Source organism: Nicotiana tabacum, chromosome 22 (assembly GCF_000715075.1).
Source record: "Nicotiana tabacum cultivar K326 chromosome 22, ASM71507v2, whole genome shotgun sequence".
NCBI classification, from domain to species: domain Eukaryota; kingdom Viridiplantae; phylum Streptophyta; class Magnoliopsida; order Solanales; family Solanaceae; genus Nicotiana; species Nicotiana tabacum.
The window spans coordinates 48,956,114-48,978,870 of NC_134101.1; the positions used below are offsets into that span (position 1 = coordinate 48,956,114).

A 22,757-nucleotide genomic window follows, 5' to 3' on the forward strand; every position below is an offset into this window, starting at 1 on the left:
TATTCAATGAAAATATAAAACGAAAGCCTTCGGAGTTTGATCCTTACATATTGGTTTTATTAAATAATTTTTTGTAGCCACTTACTTTCAATTTTAAAATTTTAAATTTCAAATTTAAAACTTTAAAGTTTAATTCTAAGCCTTAAAAGTTTGCATACTTAAGTATCAATAACATTGAATAAGAAAAACATAATATACTAAAAAAAAAATAAGTAACTCAGCCCGGTCCGAACCCGTTAAGCCCGAACTGGCCCTAATTAACCCGGATTTTCCCAACCCATTACCAGCCCGGTTAGCCAGCCTACTATCCAGCCCGAACCACTAACCGGACGGACTGTTTTTTTCGTGTCCAGCCAGGACCAGCTCGTCCGATTAACCCCCATAGGATGATCATATATAGCAATGGGAGCTCGGTCATTATAATCTTATTAATTTCTTTTTCGGAAAACAATTTTAGCCTTTAAATCATTGGTATTATAAGATATTTTAATTAGACTATTAATTATAATCACATCCAATTCTAATTAGGGACTAAACTAAGTCTACCTAGTCTACAGACATTGATAGAAGTAGACTCCATTCTTGGCAGTTGCGTGGAAATGCTTTTGGTAGTTTCTCAATTGCTGAATATCTGAGATGTATTATGGTACACACCCCATTGCATTATTTTAATTTTAAGAAGGAAAAAAAAACATAAGCATTGTCATAACCAACATTGGAACTGTTCTATCAGCCTGTTTAACATTGAAGTGTCACAAAGCTCAATTTTTGCTAAATTATGATCAAAGACTAATGCGTATAAGCTCAAGCTCAAGCTCAACTCATATAAATTATAATTGGTTTATACAGACCTCCACTTTCTGCATTTTTGTTCAACTTCTCCGAGAAACTAGCCTATAAACGGCGGCGGGGGGGGGGGGGGGGGGGGGCTCTAAATTCTGGCCATCTATAGGTCAAGCCTTTTGATGTAAAACTCTCGGATATAGTTATTCATAAGCTGGAACTGACTTGTTTTATTATTAAGCCAATTTTGAGCTAACACACGGCTTTAAGTATAACAAATTTTAAATTAAACTCCATTATAGAATCAGAAATATGCGGTCCAAAAAACTCCAAAAATACAGTCCATCTGGCACTGACTGATATTATTAGAGTACATGATTTACAAACTTGAATTTGGGCAAACTAATACCACTGCCTGTAGAAAATAACTGAAAACAGAATCAATACCTTGTGGTAGCAATCTCAAGTGTACAAAATTGATTAGTCACTCTTCCTGTCTCTGATCTGGGATCACCAGAAAATTCCGTCTTGCCCAACTCCGTCGCATCAGTTAAATGTTAGCAAACTTAGTATACAGTAAAAAGTCCTGGATCACACCTTGTTAGGCATGTTTTGTCACCTCCTGATTCATATATTCTTGCAGGATACTTCTATGTGTATTATGCATATGACTGAGACTCCTAATAAACCATTCTAAGAATCATGGCACTCTGAAAAAAGCAAATTGAGCTCTTGCCACTAGTGCCCATCTTCGGTACCGACAGGTATCAAGCTAAATCACCATATACAAGCAGAACCCTGACTTCACCTTCCAGGATGTTGAAGCTTGAACCCCCTTCCAAATCATGACCAGAGTTGGGAAGTCCTTTGATGGACAGCAAATTTAACGAGGCTAAATTCCATTACACATTGAGTCTGGTTATCTGCTTTCTTTAGAAGAGGGGCTCTTTTCTTGTGGCGCACGAACTGGATCATTGTCATGATCACTATGGGGACTTGATAGGGAAATTTCAGAATTGGGGTCTGAAATCAGCACAACTGAATGACTCTGAACTTCAGCTGTCTCCCTTTGACTTGAATTTTCATCCTCACTACTTGGATCCACCGGAGCCATGAATGATATGCCAAACCTTTGTTCATGGGTTAGCCCTGGACAGAGTCCCTATCATAAAAATTCAAGTGAAAATGAATCTTCCAGTAACATGGGAAATCTCTCTCTCTATATATATATATATATCATTTTCTTTTTCTTTCTTTCCTTTTTTTTCCCGCTAAAGCAGTTTGGAGGGTCACTGGCCATGGTATCCATATGAAATAGAACAATATATTAAATCAAGGTTCAGAAATGGAGTGTCTCCTCATTTTATGTGACATCTTCCATTTTAGGACATCCAAATAATTTAACACATTTCAACCAATAAATTACTTTCCCTTCTTATATAACTTTAAAAATTCCAGCAATAAAAGGAACTATGAGAACTTGAGCGGAAGATTAAAAGGAAATACAGTCACTATATTAAAGCTCCCTACTACTAAAAAAATTTGGAGTTAAGTCTACCACAAGAAACCTCCCATCCTCCCTTCACTGCCATGAGCTTGTTTCATTTAGTGCATAACATAGGAGTATGCCAATGTATATTTTCCTGAATTTCTGAAGATAGTGCTAATTATGAAAAGGAAAAACATGATCTCTGTAATACTAGAGAAGTTAGCAGTTTAGCCCATACAGGAATTTGTACACTAGGTTATCTTCTCCAGGGAGAGTAATCCAATAATGTGGATGGCGTCTATTTTGAAAAAAAAACAATAAGTACTAATTTTTGTTTGATAAGTCGATGTACCTATTTATGATAGACCCCCAAGTTAGTGTTATATTTCACCAGTATTGCACGATTAAGCACCTTAACCCTTGACCATAAACATCAACCTTTTGCCCCATGAGAAAAATATACTATATGCGGCCCCTTTATCTATAGAATCCACCTAACCCATCTGTTACACACGCACTACGAGCCCTGTTTCATTACCTCTGCCAGCTTGGTCTCTTGCAAGCAAAACCACAAATTGTCTCCATTTCTTTAAATGCTACTTTGATTACCACCCTCTTTGAGAGAATTATCAGACCCATTGTATTCCACATCATAAGAAAAATAGTACTAATCAGTAATCACACACACAAAAAGGTTGCAAGCCTTCAAACTTAGCTAAAGAATTCAACCTTAAACTATCATGTGATTTTTTCCAAGTCAAATCAAATTTCACACGCACGCTACAAGAATTACTTTAACATTTCTTCTACCAAACAAATATCCAAGTCAAACTACAAAATATTTTATCTTCATAAAAAAAAAATTATATCTATTGAACTGCAGATATTTGAAGCAGTATTAGGAAACTTTAGTTTGCAAAATTTCAACTTGAAGATCAAGCTGTACAAAGCCAATATAAGAAGCGCATCTTGCAAATTGGTTCTAAAATAAAGAAAAAGAACTAAGACTTATGTCCAACTTTTCATCGGACCGTCATGCTTAATTAGCTAAACTAAAATCAAAATACGGGGAATTTCATGTTAGCAAATTCCCAATGATTGAACTAAACGTTCAATAGGAATTAGTCAATAAGAACCTTTTAAATTTCTGACCTTAATCAAACCAGTTATAAATGGGGAACTTTGATAATTGGAGCGCGATAAGAAACTTGAATCTGCAGGTTGTGTTTGAGAGTGACTGGAATTAGTTTCTGCACTCTCAGGTGCATGAGTTTTCAGTATCAACTTGATGTTCCTACAATATGCTCCGAAGTAGGAACAATGCTCGCGTACTAAGGATATTTGAGGAGTTGCAGGCAATAAATGACCTTCTGTGCTGAAAATATACCTTTAAAATTAAAAGAAATGCCAAAAATATTGAGTGAGTAGAAGGAAGATGGAGAAGATTTAAAGAAATAAGGAAAAGAAACAGAAAGTGGTGAATTTTCTAATTTTTTCTTGGACACATTTCTTTTTTCTGTCTTTGCATGGGGAAGGAGGAAGGGCAGTGCAGAAACTTTAAAGAATAAAATAAACAATGAATACAAGCGATGGTATAGACAATTTACTTGTATGGGCCATTCTCAACCAGGTTATCTGGACCAGCAGCTAAATCAAAAAGAAGCCACAAATATTTAACCTGAAAAAATATCAATTAGAGAAGTATCCAAATACACGGAACAGGAAAAAAAACAATTATAATTAAGAGAGAGAGAGAAAGAGAGATTGTCAAGTGTAATCATGCATTGGTTCAAGCCAACTCAAATCATGGTACGCAGAGTCGCAGACCTTACCCACAAGTGGAGTCTGGGGAGGGTAATGTGTACGCAGACCTTACCCCTACCTTGGAGGGCAGAGAGACTGTTTCCGAAAGACCCTCGGCTCGAGAGGAAGAATAGGAACAAGTAAATAACAACAACAAGGCCAGGAAAATGATATCAACAATGTAAGGACCGGAGAAACAAATCATGGTTAAATCAATGACATAAATCAATTTATTAGTGCAAAGATGTTTTACCTTATTTCATAGATAAAAGAGAAGTAATATGACATAAAACACGATAAGGTTACTCCACTTACGCTCAGCTAAGATCAGATTACAAGATCACCTTCACTATTCACACATAGCCACTAGTCATAAAACTGTGAATAGTTCACAGCAGAAAAGCGGTGTGCAAACACACAACTGAGACATATCATTCATCCACCAATGTGATCTGTTTTTTTGCCAGCCCTTACTGACTTTTGAATTAGCTCGCCCTAGAAGTTACAAGAGAAATCATATTTACCTTAATCTCGTCACTAAGTTAGACTTCTACAATATGCCCAACCACAAACCCATTATACATCAATGTTTCCTTAAGTGCTTCACATTGTGTTGGGAATAATTTTTTGGAGATTTAGAGTTAAGGTTGCAGAGCGTAAGCGAAAGTTTGTAGGGTCAGGAGGTTCAGCGAAGCTGGATGGGCTATTAATTTCCGTCAGTTGGCTGACTCCTGCAGCAAAGGGACTTAATGTGCTTGACCCACTCATTATGTCAAGGTAAAAAGTCTGTTCACTAATTAAAGGACTAAAGTTGAAATTAAGAATTAATTCGAGGGCAAATGAAAATTATTCTCCTGTGCCTTTACTTTTTCCAGTGTCCTCGATCCTCATAATACCCCCATATATATTCATGTAGGTAGTCCCTCATAATCACTCAATATCGTCTAAACAAGACACAGGAATAAACTGATATACCACAGACAGAACACGGTAAAATAAAATTGAGCCTTATTCCTTACAGTTTCTGCCAAGAAAAAGCTCTCCATGTGATCTTCTTGTTTGTGAAATTCAACATCGGATATATGACAATATCCACAAGTGCATCGGGCACCATATTGCAAGCTAGCTAGCATATCCCTTCCGGCATCAAGATACCTACATCAAAATGATTCAATAGATGTAATTAAAAGAAACATAAGGCTCGAACCCTTGAAGTCTGAGTGTATTGATTAAATTGCTATCCAAGAAGGGAAAGCACTCAATGAAGAAAGAAAGAAAGAAAGAAAGAAAGAAAGAAAGAAAGAGTTTTAAATAATTGAAATCGAATTTTTCAGTGTAGCAATGACCGTGCAGCTTACTCAAACTGTGCATAATCATTAACCATTCTCTCACCCTTTCTGGAATCTCTTTTGATCATGCAAGGAACGAAAGTTCTAGCACAAAACGAAGATGTTTTTACTGTTAAATCTTGTTACAACACATTAACCGAAGGGACAGATCAGATCTCCTTTTGGCCTTGGAAATAGATTTGGAGAAAAGATGCTCCTAAAGTGATATGCTTCTCTTGGCTAGTGGCTCATGAATCCTGTTTGACCTAAGAGAACTTGCAGAAAAAGGGGCTGCAGTTAAGCAACAGATGCTATATGTGTGAAAGTTGAAACAGAAAGTATTATCCACCTACAAAAGGGTTTGCAGGAAAACTGCTTTTTGGTCCGTCGGACAGAAAAGGAAACCAAGGATGCTCTGAAGATAAAGCAGAACCATATATTCAAACTGAGTTTTCTTTTGGCTTTTTGGTGTAACATGTTAGATGTATACGATATAGACACTTGATTTCCTCAACTCCCTTCGTTTGTAGGAGTTTGAGTTTTTGCTATGTGTCTATTTGGCCCTCCTGGGTGCCCCAGACAAGTAATAATAAATCCTAATTATGAGGTTACCTTCACACACATCCAAATTCAACGTCCAGGCTATAACTAATGTCACAACGATCATAGATAGGAAACTTGATAAGGACTGCCAATAGGAAATCTAAAAAGGATTTCTTCAGAGGGAATCTTTGTCTGGGTCATTCTGGGGGGAAAGACTAGTAAATTGTCCTTTAGACGGCTTTCCTGTGTATCTGATGAGCTCACATGTATGGGCTAAAAGATGTCAATGTCATGCAAGAAAGACGTGATCTTCCGTTCCTAGAATGAATGACTCTGCTAACTTGGATATACAGCACATCCATACTGTAATATCTTTCCTGGTTGTGATTTCCATTTAATTTCAGCTTTGTTAAAAGATTGAATAGACTGCAAAACAAATAAGTAAAAACCTAACCCTTTGAAGATTGCACGTGCCTAAAGATAGTCTTCACATGATACAATCATGAAAAAGGCAGTGACCAATCATCCAATAATGTTCTGAGTTTAATTTACTAGTGAAAAATGAAAGCAAAAGAAAAACACAATTCAAAAGCAAACACACCAACCTGGGATCTCTGGTAGCTTTGTACAGCCAATATGTGCTCTCAATCAATTCCGGACGCAGAGGATAGCTTTTCTGGCCTTGCTATATTGTAAGCAAAAAAACAATAAAACATAAGATAAGTGACAATACAGTAAACAACCACTCCCAACCACACCAGCAATAGCAATCAGGTGCCCAGTCAGCACAAGAAGGGGCAATAGAAGGAACAAGATCAATGCACAAAGAATTCAAGGAAATGGAAGAAGACTTCACGTGGTGGCCTTACTGTCTATATTTCACAGCAATGAGAAATGATCTATCACTAAAACGTTCCATCCACTTACATGGCCGACTTATCTGTTGCTAAAAGAATGATAAAGTGTTACACAGAATGACCCGATGGAGAAAGAGTTGTACGAGTCAAAGGAATGTCTATGAAGATGGCCAAATGAAACCTCTTAACCTTATATGTTCGCTCGTGATGTGGGCTAAGTTGGGCAACCGAACAATACAATGGAGGTTTTCCTTTTAACCACATATAAGGCCATCCGGAGCAATTTCATGCTAACAGGCACTGCCTATATCTAGGTCAAGTTACATACACAAGTACATTGATAAAATAACTAGCAGATAAACAAACTCAAAATATCAAAAAGAACTAGACAAGAGTAAGGTGGTACTTGAACACTGAGCGTAGCTAGATTGAAACCCTCTGGGGTAAACCCATATCTTCTCCAGACGCTGAAGAAAGCAGCATGTGTTCTAATGGCAGGCTCAATATCCCCTGCTAGAACCTTTCAACAAATACACAAAAGTTAGTTCCGTCTATGAATAACATTTTAAGGAAACAATTGGTTTGCTTGAGTATGAGAGATCTCCATAACCAAATCACCTGAAGACCTGGCCAGAATGCCTGCAGGCTGTTAAATAAAGGCCAGACAAGGGCAGCAGAATTCATATTTACTTCTACGTACCTACACATATTGAAAAAGGCAAATTTGCACAGAACTTTTAGTTCTAGAGAACAAGAGAAAATTTGGGGTGGGTAAGACTTTAAATTGTGGAGTACCAACTCATAATACAGGAGAGAATAAGAAAAATATTTCTTGAATTGGTTATTGACTACATTGGGCTTCCTATTTAGGAGCCTTAGCCTACGTACTGCAAAATAATGGAAGTTATTATTCTCTAACAATTAAGTGGAGAATGTTCTAAAATATCCTTAGAAATAATCTATGAGATGTAATCATACTCGAACTAAACGAACCTAGACATGTTGTGACGCACTTCCAAAAGAATAACTATATTAGTTCTCTTGATTTAACAACATCAATGGAATACAGCCATGGGGATTTCTCCGTATTGAATAAAAGCCTTAGCAAGCAGCATTACTTACCAAGGATCATTAAAGAGATAGTGCATAGCAGCCTTATAAGCTTCCTGGAAGATGAAAAGATATTCTTCATCCCCAAATAGCAAATAAGCCTGAAATAAATATGTGAATGAGTAGGTCAGGATTAAGGAAAATTTACATACAAATCAACCCATAGGAATTTATGAGTTTGTGAAACGAAGCAATTAAACTACTAACTCATTTAGTTCAAAAAGAAAAACTACTCCTAACTCCTTAAAGTCAAATCTGAACTTCCAGTAGTGAATTACAATACCCTGAAAATGCTAACAAAAAGCTTGTGAATAAAAGTGCTCCATAAAGAACAGGAATTAATGATAGAAATAAGTATTTTCTGATCTCAGCAACCATGCCATAGCAAAATCTCCTAGAGGTAAATGTCAGAATATAACCATCCTTTCAACACCGTGTCCTTTCCTCTTCCCCCTCCCACTCCACGCCCAGGGAAGTGCAAGGAGGTACTTTTTCAATACAACTTTCCATCTGTCCAATAGTGAAACACATGCAACTCTAGTTTTCCCCCAGCATAATTGGAAATTATTCAGTGTTTACGAGCTTCGAAATTACTTAAATATAGATAAGAGATGATATGATAATTGAAATAGGTCCCCAAAGCAAGAATACACCCCCACCCCCCCGAGTTTAATGTAAATACAGATAAGACAGGGGCAGTAAGTATGGCAATATCCAATATTCCAGGAAGCTTTATGGTTTCCTCATATTCAAAATTGTGAGAAGGCACGGGAGAAAATATATTATTGATATATTGAATGAATGAATAATGCTACACAAGAGGTCCTTATTTATAGCTATACTATACAAGGACATATTACTCCTCTACCAATGTGGGACAATACTACACTATATATATGCTGTAAATTAACACTCCCCCTCAAGCCGGTGCATACAAATCATATGTACCGAGCTTGTTACATATATAACTAATACGAGGACCAGTGAGAGACTTGGTGAAGATATCTGCAAGTTGATCATTTGACCTCACAAACTTTGTAGCAATCTCTCCTGAAAGTATCTTTTCTCTGACGAAGTGACAATCAATCTCAATGTGTTTAGTTCTCTCATGGAACACCGGATTTGATGCAATATGAAGGGCAGCTTGATTATCGCACACAAGTTCCATCCGACTGATTTCACCAAATTTCAACTCCTTGAGCAATTGTTTGGTCCAGACTAGCTCACATGTTGCCATAGCCATTGCTCGATATTCTGCTTCTGCACTAGACCGAGCAACTACATTCTGTTTTTTGCTCTTCCAGGACACCAAATTTCCTCCTACTAAAACACAATATCCAGACGTAGAACGTCTATCAGAAGGTGATCCTGCCCAATCAGCATCTGAGTATCCAATGATCTGCTCATGACCTCGATCCTCAAAGAGTAACCCTTTGCCTGGAGCCGATTTTATATATCGAATAATGCGGACAACTGCATCCCAATGACTATCACAGGGAGAATTCATAAACTGACTTACCACACTCACAGGATAGGAAATGTCGGGTCTAGTCACTGTGAGATAATTTAATTTTCCAACCAGTCGCCTATAGCTTGCAGGATCGCTAAGCGGCTCCCTCCTGTCCTGGCATAAGTTTATAATTCGGATCCATCGGAGTGTCAGCAGGTCTGCAACCTATCATCCCCGTCTCCTCAAGAATGTCTAAAGCATATTTTCTTTGAGAAATAACAATACCTGAGCTAGACTGGGCAACCTCAATACCCAGAAAGTACTTCAATCTGCCTAGATCCTTAGTTTGGAAGTGCTGGAAGAGATGCTGTTTCAGGTTGGTAATACCATCCTGATCATTGCCAGTAATAACAATATCATCAACATAGACTACCAGATAAATACAGAGACTTGAAGCAGAGTGCCGATAAAACACAGAGTGATCAGCTTCACTACGAATCATGCCAAACTCCTGGATAACCGTGCTGAACTTACCAAACCAGGCTCGAGGAGACTGCTTTAGACCATAAAGTGACCGACGCAAGCGACATACAAGGCCACGAGACTCCCCCTGAGCAACAAAACCAGGTGGTTGCTCCATATAAACCTCATCCTCAAGATCACCGTGAAGAAAGGCATTTTTAATGTTCAGCTGATAGAGGGGCCAATGACGAACCGCAGCCATGGATAGAAAAAGGCGGACTGAAGCCACTTTAGCCACGGGAGAGAAGGTATCACTGTAATCGAGCCCAAATATCTGAGTATATCCTTTGGCAACAAGACGGGCCTTAAGTCGATCAATCTGTCCATCGGGACCAACTTTGACTGCATAAACCCAACGACAACCAACAGTAGATTTACTTGAGAGAAGAGGAACAAGCTCCCAAGTACCACTTGTATGTAAAGCAGACATCTCGTCACTCATAGCATGTCGCCATCCTGGATGAGACAACGCTTCACCTGTAGACTTAGGGATGGAAACCGAGGACAAAGAAGATATAAAAGCATAATGGGGAGATGACAGACGATGATAGCTCAAACCGACATAATGAGGATTAGGGTTAAGTGTGGTCCTTATACCTTTCCGAAGTGCAATCGGTGTACTAGGAGCAGGGTCCGCAGCAGGAGCAGGGTCAGGTGCAGGACGAGAACCAGTTGGGCCTGATGGAGGACGCAAACGACGATGATAAGTCAAGAGTGGTGTTCCTGTGGCCGGGGAACTAGGGGGAACAACACTAGACTCCTCAACGGTTGGTATGGATGAAAACTCTGTGGTCGAAGGTGGAGGAGGAGCTATAGTAAACTCCTCAAAGGTCGGTATAGGTAAGACCTCAGATATATCATGGTGGTCAGCAGAGGTAAAGAAAGGTTTAGACTCAAAAAATGTGACGTCGGCTGACATAAGGTACCTACGAAGATCTGGAGAATAACAACGATATCCCTTCTGAGCACGAGAATAACCAAGGAAGACACACTTGAGAGCACGGGGAGCTAACTTATCTTTCCCAGGGGCTAAGTTATGAACAAAACACGTGCTCCCAAAAACACGAGGTGGAAGAGAGTATAAGGGTGACTGGGGAAACAATACTGAATGCGGAATCTGATTCTTGATGGGAGATGAAGGCATCCGATTAATCAAATAACAAGCTGTGAGAACTGTATCGCCCCAAAAACGCAACGGAACACGAGATTCAATTAGAAGTGTGCGAGCAGTCTCAATAAGATGCCTATTCTTTCTCTCAGCAACCCCATTTTGCTGAGGGGTATAAGGACAAGATGTCTGATGAATAATTCCCTGAGAAGTCATAAATTGCTGAAATTGAGAAGATAAATATTCTAAGGCATTATCACTGCGAAAAATGCGAATAGAAACACCAAATTGGTTTTTGATTTCAGCACAGAAACTCTGGAATATAGAAAATAACTCAGAACGATCTTTCATTAAGAAAAGCCAAGTACATCTTGAATAATCATCAATGAAACTGACAAAGTAACGAAATCCCAAGGATGAACTGACTCTACTAGGACCCCATATATCAGAATGAACTAAGGAGAAGACAGACTCTGCATGACTCTCAACACTACGCGAAAAGGAGGCTCGGGTATGTTTCCCAAGTTGACACGACTCACAATCTAATGTAGACAAACTAGATAAACTAGGCACCATCTTCTGAAGTTTGGATAAACTCGGATGTCCTAAACGTCTGTGGATTAGATCTGGAGGATCTGTAACTAGACATGTTGTGGAAGGACTGAGTGAGTTAAGGTAGTAAAGGCCTTCTGATTCACGTCCTATACCAATTGTCTGTCCCGTACTGCGGTCCTGCATAATAAAAGAATCGTCAATAAAGTATATACCACAATGGAGGGCACGAGTCAAACGACTAACAGATGCAAGACTAAAAGGACAGCCAGGGACATAAAGAACGGAATCTAGGGTGATAGAAGACAAGGGATTAGCTTGTCCAACTCCTTTTGCCTTAGTTTGACATCCATTGGCTAAAGTAACAGTGGGAAGAGACTGTGAATATACAATATTTGACAAAAGTGATATATTACCAGAGATGTGATCAGAAGTGCCGGAGTCCATGACCCATGGGCCAAGAGTGCTAGACTGGGAAACACAAGCAAAAGAATTACCAGAAACAGAAGTATCAGTCTGAGCAACTGAGGCTACTTGTGGAGATGTCTGCTTACTTGCTCGATACTGAAGGAGCTCATTATATTCTTCTTTAGATAAAGAAAATCCTTGGTTACCTGGAGTCTCGGTCTGAGCAATGTAAGCATTTTTGGGTGGACGACCATGTAGAGAATAACACATTTCACGAGTGTGTCCAAGTTTGTGACAATAAGAACACTTGGGTCTAGATCTTCCAAAACGACCTTCTCCTCGTCTATGCTCCATAGTTTGAGATGCCCGAACATCCATTGTCTGGGATGCAAGAACAGAGGAATCAAGTATCTGTGATGAGCTCACTGGTGGACTTGGTGCTGCAGCAAGGCGGAGTAATCGAGAGAATAATTCATCAACTGTCGGGACAGACGGACTAGCCAAAATCTGGTCGCGTACTGAATCAAGATCATTAGGAAGTCCAGCGAGGGTAAGAACGAGAAACATCTTCTGTCGCTGCTCTTGTTGTTTTTCCACACTAGCTAAAACTGGCATCAACTTCTCAAATTCCTCCATGACTGCCTGTACTTGACCCAAGTAAGTAGACATATCCAATTCCTGCTTCTTTAAGTTTGTCATCCGTGATATCACATCATAGAAGCGAGATATGTCATTAGTGTATAAGGTGCGTGCCTTTGCCCAAACCAAATAACATGTCTGGAATGGACGAAACAAGGGCATCAACTTGGAATCAATAGATCGCCACAAGATGCTACATAACTGAGCATCGATTTTTGCCCAAAGTGCTATTGCCTTTTCATCTCCATCGCTAGACTGTTTGATTAGATGATCTTGAACACCTTGACCTCTACACCATAACTCAACAGATGAAGCCCAAGCTAAGTAGTTTGAACCTCCCATTAAAGGTTCCGAGGTAATAATAGCACTAGAGTTTCCAGAACTCATGTTTCTAGACCCAAAAGCATCAAATCCCAAAGACATTGTTGCAAATTATTACCAAATAAGAGAAAGAATCAACTATGAACCACTGAAACAGTGTACGGAAACACAGAAACAGAATACTGAAATACTGTAGCTGCTGGAATCTACTGTAGCTGTCGGAATAGTACTGTAGCTACCGGAAAAAACTCAAAGTTGTCGGAATGAAATGAAAACAGTAGGGGTAGGATCGGAATTACCAGGCGACCCAACTGTTCTGAAGGAAGATTTTCAAAAAATGGCCGGAAGTGGTCGTACGCGCCGGCGCGTGAGCTCACGCGCGTGAGCTTCTGGTGGCGCGTGGAGGCGCGTGAGGCTGCTTTTGCCGGAGTTGTTCACTGGGGTTTGGTCGCCGGACAGTGACGACTCTTGTGGTAGTGTTGGATTTTGCACAACACTGACAGAAATGAAGCAGATAGAAAACAACCTTAAAAAAAATACTGATTTCTCTTTCCCGGAATCGCTGGAATTTATGCACAGCGATAAGTCTCTCACAATTGCTCTGATACCATGTGAGAAGGCACGGGAGAAAATATATTATTGATATATTGAATGAATGAATAATGCTACACAAGAGGTCCTTATTTATAGCTATACTATACAAGGACATACTACTCCTCTACCAATGTGGGACAATACTACACTATATACATGCTGTAAATTAACAAAAATTATTTTCACATGGATGGTATAATCACCAAAAAGACGATGAAGAAGAAAGAGTCCTTTACCTGAATATAAACACCGTTCAAAATTTGAATATTTGAATCTTGAATTGTAAGAATTACACAAGATACTCTTTTAAAAAAGGACATACAACAGATTAAAAAATTGATGGTTAAAACAAAACGAATACAACTACGCCTCCACCGGAACTAGTAGTCGGTCATCTGAATCCTCTCTATCCATTTTGCTCTATTTGGTCCTATGTCATTCCACTACACAAGAACTTGTCTTTTACGGCATGTTAGGGGTTGCCAATAGAAGTTCTCTAAATCCAAGCTTATTTCTGCATCGACATACACATATATAAACAAACCAAAAGGAACTCCTAGCAAATACTGGAACTAATGTAGGTGTACCACACAAGTAAGTCTTGACTCCACCTAGTTGTTACCATCTATATGGGTCTTCTTTCCCATTGTATTTTACTCTTCGCTAAACCCGCAAGAATCCCGAGATATTATAGATCTTTTGCGATGATTTCCCACCATATAAATTTCAGGTTTACTGGTCCCTATAACTCCTTCAATTGTCATAGTATCTCACCTACAGATCAGTGCTTTTGAAGGTCTGCATAGAACATGGTCAGACTATCTCAATTGATATTCTCTCATTTTATTCTCTATATGTGCTACTTTTACTTCTTTCAGATGTGATTGTTTTCTAATCTAGTGTAATATTTATTTTATATTAAATCTAGTCTGATATTATATGATTGCACGTCCATCTTAACATCTGCATTTCTAGGAAAGCAAAACATTCACTCCTCTAACATTGTTGGTCTCACAAACACTCTATAGCACTTGTCTTTTATTTTGGAACGTATCCTTCTATCGTGTCTCATTACCCCACCCCCCACCCTCCCACCCCCAACAATTTCAGCCATCCTATTTTAATTCTACATGTTATATGTTCATCTCCTATAACACTGAATGTAGATATCTGAATTGTTTTCATTTATGCACCAAAATCCTATCTAATTTACTATTTTACTTCAATTGCATTCTTCTTATGAGGAAAACTTCTTGCGTACATTCTTAATTCTTATCCTAAAGCTGAATCTCTGTAATGCTTCTCCACAATTTAAGCTCAGTAGATCCCTCACAAGTTTCACCAATTAACGCAAAACCATCTGCAGAATAGCATGCACCATAGAACTTCATATCCTATACTAGTGGTTAGCTCATCCATAAGAAGGTAAATAACGACAGGATCAAGGATTTATAGCTAGTGTGTATAAGATTTTTAACAATACGAAGAAAAAAAGAGCTACTTTTGGACACAAATAAGACTATAGTACATAAACACTAATTCCATGTTATTGTTTGCATTAAACTGTTCCAATTCTCTCTTTTTGACATAAAGCTAGAACAGAACCATTTCTTGAATAATTCTCACTTACGTTTTAAATAGACACTATACCTAAGATAGATTCATAGGTGCAGAATTAAGGGGGAGAATTCGTCAGCAAGAGTGAAGCTTCTAACCAGAAAACAGAGCAAGTAACTTTTGGAGCAATGGAAACAGTAGAGTAACAGAGCATACAACCAGTCAGTGTTTTACATGATAAAAGGCTTATTTTGAGGCAACCCAACAATTAACAAAGTCCAAAATTAATTAATCAATCAACTACGTCTTCGCTCAAACTATTTAAGTCCGGCTAAACAAATCATCAGTATCCTGCTCTATTAACAAAGTCCAGAATCATGATGGCAAAAACATGGTTAGGAGCACAGGAACAGTAGAATAGATATAATAAAGATCATTATTCTACGCTTTTACTACCAATAAGAAATGAGTTCTAATGATCACAAGCAAACAAACTACGCATTGTACACAAAAGGAGTAATATTTATTTATTTTGTGTAAACAAAAAGCAATTATTCTGGACAGTTGAGAATTTACCTTTAGGAGATATTCATAGAAAGAGTCTATACTTGTCCCTATCCCAGCATCCTGCAAAGAACGAACATTTTATATGCTTGACTACAAAGGGAAAAGTGAAAGAAATGCAGAAAACCAATAATGCTAGGTTGCAGTGCTAAAAAAATGACAGTTCCTGAATCCTAAGTGGAGATGGAATGACTAACGAAGTCAAAGCCATGCGTAGTTGAAACCATTCCTTTAATGTATCCAGCTTTTTGAGTCAATCATACCCCTTAAACGTCTAGGTTCTAATCCTTCAACAAGAGGCACAAACAGCAGGGATAGCTGTTAGATCCAATGCCGAACACTATGGGAAGTTACTAAATGTAAATATTTTAACACACAGAGGACGTTTACTCTTCTGTTTAGGGATTAAAAAAGTGATCAACTAAGGATTATACATTATACATTATCAGAGGGAAGTACTACAGATATGCATAAGAAATAGATATTTTAGTTACAGGAGTCAAAGATGAAGGTAGATATCCTTAACGTAGTTGTAGTTCAAACCCCTCTATATTTCAGACACTATATCATGAAATTCAAAAGATTTCAGTTTTTTTTTTCCGGATTTTCTCTCCTTTTTTAAAAAAATTTTGGGGAAAGGAGATAAAACTGAAAGACAACTCACTTTCCAGAAATTTTAGAAGCAAGGGGCCATTTCGAGCAGGAAAAGGCGTTTTGTCCAGCCCACCTCTCTTTTATCTATGTTGCCTCTTCAACCCAAGAAGAAATCAGCATAGCTGGAAATTGCAGTCTATACCCTTCAGTCAACCCCACCCCACCCAGTTTTTACCTCTCTCTCTCCCGCACTTAGCATCAAATTGACAACAATAATGCCATCGCAGCTGGACAGCTGACCTGACTTTTCCCTCCATATATCCCCCCCCCCCTCAAGGCATATTCCCTTCACCATCTCCTTTATTCAACCTATTATTCCACGCACAACAGCATGGACAAACAATAAGGATTTCAAGTTGTGTAACATCATGAATCAAGCCAAATCAAATCTTCCCTATCATGCCTATCACAATGACAAAATGCACGTTCTAGATTTGAAAGAATGTGACCTTTTGTGTCCAGTCACCAGAAAAAACATCTATATGAGCACCAACTAGATTAATCTTTGACCGGCGAGCCCATAATCCTCGAACTGCGTTCTTTGCAACTTGCTCAAAAACTGCATTTCCATCATAACAAGAAGAAGCATAAGTTCCCAAAGCAAAACTGCATGAATTTACCTGCTCAATTTACCAAACACGCGATGAAGGGGGAAACAAAACTACTGTTCAAAAAATTTTAGAAGGACTGCTACTTGAAAGGGCCTGAGACCTGGGAATTGTGTCCAAACATTAACAGTCACTAGACACTAGATATCTAATGGATGACATATCTCCATAAACGGTCAGAATATAAAGGGTTGACTGTTCTTAGAAGCTCAGATGAGTGTACAACCTCTAATGTTAACAGTTAAGTAGACTACATTTCAGAAATCAAATTGGGAACATCCGCAGCCTGACTCACCTCAAATCCCCCCCACCCCACCCACCCACCACCACCACCACCCCCGAAAAGGGAGGAAAAAGAAATTATTACTCTTTAACAGGTCCAGATTTTTCTCCTCATACTTCTTTCAGTTGAGTAACTACAAAGTAGAAAGAAATTAAATAATCTCAATCTTTTGAAGAACCCAAATGATATCTAAGGTCTGTTACTAAACCAAGTTAAAGAGTAAAACTTACCCAAGCTCCTACGCGAAGGTATTGGATTCCTAAAGACATACTCATTTTACCTACATTACAGCTCTTTCGAGTTCTTTCCACCAAGGATCTAAGAGTGTACCTTAAGTCAGCTGAAACAAACAACTATTCATGTCATGGTAATTAGAATGAGTAAACCTAAACAAAATACTGAAGATACTCTTGAATAAGATCAGAAGATGAAAGGAAAATTGAGTAAATCAGATCAAGAGTGTTTTACTTACTGGGATCATTAGTTAAGCGGCTGAGTACCCCAAATTCCAACGTCAGTGTCCCTCCACCAGCAGTTGATGTTATCTAGGCACCCAAAAATATAACTTTAATATAGGATAAGAATGTGTGTGCACGTCTCAGGCAAGGAAAGCTGATTCAGAATTAAAAGCAAGTAGAGTATCAGATGGCTTTAATAGCTCAGACATCTAATAAAGGACTATGGCATGCATAGCACATGTAGTTGCACATACATGGTCCTCCAGACAAGCAAGACAGAATATTTTCATATTTCACTTTACATGAACTAACAAACAGTAGATTATGTCTTCTCCTGTCATACTGGTTCTTGATTCTCATGCAGACCACCAACCAGGTCAATCTTCTAAAATTATTTATTAGTAATCCGTAACAGACTTCAAAAGATAGAAATCTGTCCGTCTTCTCTAACTTTATTCATGTCTGTCAGATGGAAACAAAATGATCAGATCAATAGGATTTCTGGTTTTCTCTTCTTTACTTGTGGGAATAGGGCAACAATGCTCTATAAGAACATTCTTGTATTCAAAATAATTGTGAATTACAACTAGGCTTAGAACAAAATATTCCAAATCATATTAGAAAGAAAAGGCACAAGATCACATGTTCATTAGAACCAGGACAGTCATAGATATTTTATAACTGATAAGTTAATCTGAAGCGAGCTTGAATATAGAATGTCATTGCTCCATTCCAACCACTGCCACACTAGGCATGATACCACTATAGACGGAATCCAATACAGCACTTCCAAAGAGGAAAAGAAGAATACAAAGAGGATTTACCTTGCTTTCATTTTCGTCGACTCCATGCAACAGATTTACTGATCCAAATGGAATTCCTGCAGCAAAAGTATTTCAGAATGTAAGAGTTTTTTTTTTAGAAGGTAATATATTTGTATATTAATAACAAACTACACAAAGGGTATTCAGAATGTAAGATAGGCAAGGTGTTTTTACTAGGAAGATCGGCAGGTGTTAGGTTCAAACTCACACTTAATACCTTAAACTTTTTATCAGATATAATAAACCCAACGCTGGATCTCGCAACTAGATTTTTTTTATATATCTTCTAAGATACTAAATTACCTCCAACTAGAAAAGCAATATTTGGAAGTAAGTCGTTTGTTAGAGGGTGACCCAACCCAATAACAATGTTAAGAAAATGGTTCTTGGACCTAACTCAATCCCAACAGGCTATATCATGAGGTGAGAATCGTCCAAAATCATACAAGGGCTGCAACCCATTCAACCAATATGGTACACTTTAACACCCTAATGCATGCCCAGAACAGGATATCTGGACCGTGGATACTATAATAAGGAGGTCCAACATAAGGAGACACAACAATAGGGATGGGATTGGCTCTGATAGCATCTGAGAATAAAGAACATGGGAGAATATTGAGAGAAAGTCCAGCTTGATTATTCCCTCAAGTTGTCGGGGTGTTTAAATAGTAATATAAACCTATTCAACTATTCTAAGGTATGAAGGAAATCAAGGTTACGCAATTACAAGAAAAATAACCTCCCTAAGTGGTTCCCTTCAATAATTACAAAATATTCATAACAAGATTGATTATACCCGATCGATATGGCCAAAACCAAATTCCACGAAGGATACCTGTAGGAGTATCAAATGCCGGCAACATTCTCCGTGCCAAGTCCTCAGCCAAGTGAAGCAATTTATCATCATAAGTGGGAATCCTCATGCCCTGCAGTTCTAAAGGACCTGATTAAAATATTTGGAGAAAGTAGCTTAGAGTCTCTCACTTTGCTAAAGTTAACAAACATAGAAGGCATACTCGGTTGTTTCAGAAAAGTAATTTTTTTTAAAAGACACAAAGGTAACATATACATGAATATAATACCGTGTTATAGTCGCTTGCAATGAGATGGGCAGAAATTAAACCTCCAAGGACACGTATTGTAGTCTCAAATATAGATACTGTCTTGTTCTGCAAATACATAGTAAATTTTCAGAATTCAGAAAAGTAGCAAATGAAATCGAACTCCCAGTTCCATTCCCGGCTAAGTGTGAGCAGAGTGAAGGATGGGCCAAGAGCTTTTATAAGGGGTCTTTTTTTCAACAATATTCCCCGGGCTTATAGAAAAAATTCGTCCTAACAAGCGTGACAAAAATGGAAATGAAAAATAATTTCGCAAAGACATCAGGCCAGAAGCTTAAAGTCAGATATAAACCTGCAAAGTCAAGTAAAATATAGTGAATGAACAAAATTTCCTTCTTGCTCTATCTTAACAACATAGATGCCTGTTAGAAGCATTAATACGAGGTTAATCCTCTTCAGGCAGGTGTAAAGCAGAGTGTATGAACAAAGTCTCAATTATCTTTAAAAACTTAGGTTCTTCTTAGAAGTATAGATACTCCAAGGGTCTCTTCCGGGGGATACAAAAAGGCAACAGATATCAAACATTGAGGCCAGTTTCTAAAGGGTGTCTTGCCTATAAATTTCACAATGAGGTAGGTTGCTTCTATGTGAATGAGCTGTAAATAGTAAGCAAACTCTAAGCTTACAGTTTTTTTTTGAAAACCAAGAAATCCCTAAGGGTCAGGGGCGCATGGTTTGAAACTCGATGGATAATAGATACGCCCTGCTACCCTTCTCCCATTAAATACCAGGCTTTTTGATTGTGGCAGACTTCGAACCCGTGACATCCGCCTAACCCACATATCACATGCTACATAAAGCTAGCAAATAATAAAAATGGATATCTCTTTACAAGTAAAATGACTTGTTTAATATTCTTATTTATAAATAACTTTAATTAACACAATTAGTTATTTGCTGAATTGAGTGAATTGACAAAAACATCTAATCTAGGGAGAGATTGAGATTTGCAACAAAAGTTTAACCTTGTCAAACTACTTGATGGTTCTTATATTTGATTGTGTCATACAAGTCGAACACCAAGCCCATGCATGAAAGCTTATATTCTCAACATTAGAAGCATTATGGCCACTAAAACATTAGAAGGAATTATTACAGTCATATTCGAGATCACCTTTCTATGGCACTCAAAAAAAATTAATGGGGAAAAAGAACTTTCAAGAAGCCAGAGGAGTGCTTTTAAATGCAATTTCAACAAGTTAATTACCCGAAGTTCATAAGGCAATGTCTTTTAAAGAGTAAAATCATTCACTTCGATATTCATTCAGTTTTATACAAATGTCATACTCACAATATCAAACCGGAGATTTTTACCAATCCACTCAACAGAAGAAGTAAACCGCTCCCTGTCACCAAGCAAAGCCAAGGTGTCCAATGAGTCAATCTGTGAAGATGCACATGATAGGAACATTAAGTATATGTTTACCAAGAAAAATTAGTCTGTCCAGCAAGAAAGTGTCTTCTTACCAATGTTAAGGCATAGCCACCAAGTGTGTCTTCTCCTCCACAAGATAAAGGCCTTAGCTCATCACGTGGAAAAGCATGATCCATATATCCGTTAAATGCATGGTAGAACATCTCACGCACCTAAAAAGGAATGGAAAAATCACTATTTTTCAGCCACATTATAAAGTTCGAAATTGGAAGGGAAGGCAAAGCAGAAGAAAATGAACAAGATATTATATGCTCAACTTTCGGTCACTTTTTTTTCTTAACCACCTAGTTCCAAAGTTAGATATCAAGGGGGGATTAATACGAAAAGGGGTTGCAAAATGTGAGGTGGGCATGAATGAGAAATATCCTTCCCCTTTTACAAAAGTGTACCAATTGCTTTAATTTCCAACCTAGAAAATAGATTAGTAGGTTGGATGTTAAATCATTATGCCACTGTCTATTCCTAGCTCAGTACTTATTCGTTTCAGTTTCAAATCGTTTGATCTCTTCGGTAACCATTCCGACAAAATAGAAGATGCCTCATTATATTGAATACATTTTTTATTTTTGATAAAGTAAAGAACACATTTTTCTTTTCAGTTGACGTCTGCTTTTCCTGTTGCAATTTCGAGAAACATGAAAGCATCTTCATTATTTCAGCTTTAGAGTTCCTATTGAAGAGCTGACAACTGATTCTCAATAATATTAATTTTATGCCGAGATCAGAATATAACCACTTTTTACATCAAATCATTGAAGTATTAGACATCGTATCAATCCGTTAACACTTTACATAACTACATTCAGTAAGAGAAAAAAAAAAGTAATGATAATTGAAGTTCAAGATTAATTTTTTTTAAAGGTCCCAAAATGCGTCGATCTGCGAGTGAACAATTGATAAAGAGAAGAAAAATAAGGTGACCTCGTCTCTGAGCTCTTTGGCTTCTTGCGGAGTGACGCCATCTCCGAGGGTTTTGCCTATAAAGAAGGCGCACAGAATCAGCATCAATAACTTCGGAGCTTCCATAGCCTCACTCTCCTGCTTTTTCCTCTCTCTCTCTCTCTGCCGAGTATATATGTCCATGTGAATGTGAATGTGAATGTGAATGTTTGGCCATAAAATATTTTTAAATTTTTTCGAAAAATATTCATTTTTTTTTAAATCAGAACATAAAATTTTTAAATTTTACTTTAATATGAATTTGGAATTTTTTAAAAATTTAAAAACTCCAAAAATCTGTTTTTAAAATTTTTCATTCAAATTACTCACAAAAATTCAAAAATAATCCAAAATTATATTCATGTTCAAACACAACTCTAATTTTAATATATCATTTTCACTTCTTTTTTTTTAAATTTCTTTTGTTTTTTGGAATTTTATAATTCTTAAAACGCCCATTAAATTACCTCTTTCCAGGTGCATGCCAAAACGGCCCTCAAACTTCACGAAATTGCATTCTAGTACTGTACTTAACTTGGTTACACCGTATCACAATTGTAGTATAAAATATCCTAAGATTTCTTATATTAGAATATAATTAAATCAATCATATTTTAGTATTTTATTTTGATATTATTATTCGTCCAAGAATAAAATTTAAAATTAAATGTGTTTAATATTTAATTTAGAATATTAGCTTGAAATCAGGATAAAACTTACATAAGAGATTATCTATGGTGGTGATTATAAGGTTTTGAACCAAACAACCTAACTTTTATTTTTATGTTCTTATTTTTTTCTTTT

At 37.6% G+C, this 22,757-nt stretch overlaps 1 protein-coding gene across 2 annotated transcripts; it reads right to left on the reverse strand.

Moving 5' to 3' along the window:
* Positions 1-1,062: 1,062 nt before the first annotated feature.
* Positions 1,063-22,117, reverse strand: LOC107815521 (alpha-mannosidase I MNS4-like). Of its 2 annotated transcripts, XM_075243154.1 has the most exons (18): positions 21,936-22,117; positions 21,047-21,166; positions 20,871-20,963; positions 19,541-19,627; positions 19,294-19,384; positions 18,456-18,511; positions 17,646-17,718; positions 16,732-16,841; positions 15,641-15,691; positions 7,926-8,014; positions 7,422-7,503; positions 7,210-7,323; positions 6,552-6,631; positions 5,095-5,230; positions 3,880-3,950; positions 3,425-3,659; positions 2,811-2,887; positions 1,785-1,945 (listed from the first exon to the last, which is right to left on the reverse strand). In XM_075243154.1, the coding sequence occupies exons 1-18, from the start codon at positions 22,095-22,097 to the stop codon at positions 1,927-1,929; spliced, it is 1,746 nt and encodes a 581-aa protein (XP_075099255.1). In that variant the 5' UTR covers positions 22,098-22,117; the 3' UTR covers positions 1,785-1,926. The 2 variants fall into 2 exon arrangements, with proteins under 2 accessions (XP_075099254.1, XP_075099255.1); XM_075243153.1 differs by lacking the exon at positions 2,811-2,887 and having other exon boundaries at positions 1,063-1,945.
* Between the last annotated feature and the right edge of the window lie 640 nt (positions 22,118-22,757).

Excerpts from the sequence above, each read along its gene's own strand:
- LOC107815521 (XM_075243153.1), bottom strand. The coding sequence starts at position 22,097 with ATGGACATATATACTCGGCAGAGAGAGAGAGAGAGGAAAAAGCAGGAG. Across the intron at positions 15,692-16,731 it reads CTGGTGACTGGACACAAAAG|GATGCTGGGATAGGGACAAG; the intron begins GTCACATTCTTT and ends CGTTCTTTGCAG. Across the intron at positions 6,632-7,209 it reads TAGCTACGCTCAGTGTTCAA|CAAGGCCAGAAAAGCTATCC; the intron begins GTACCACCTTAC and ends CTTACAATATAG.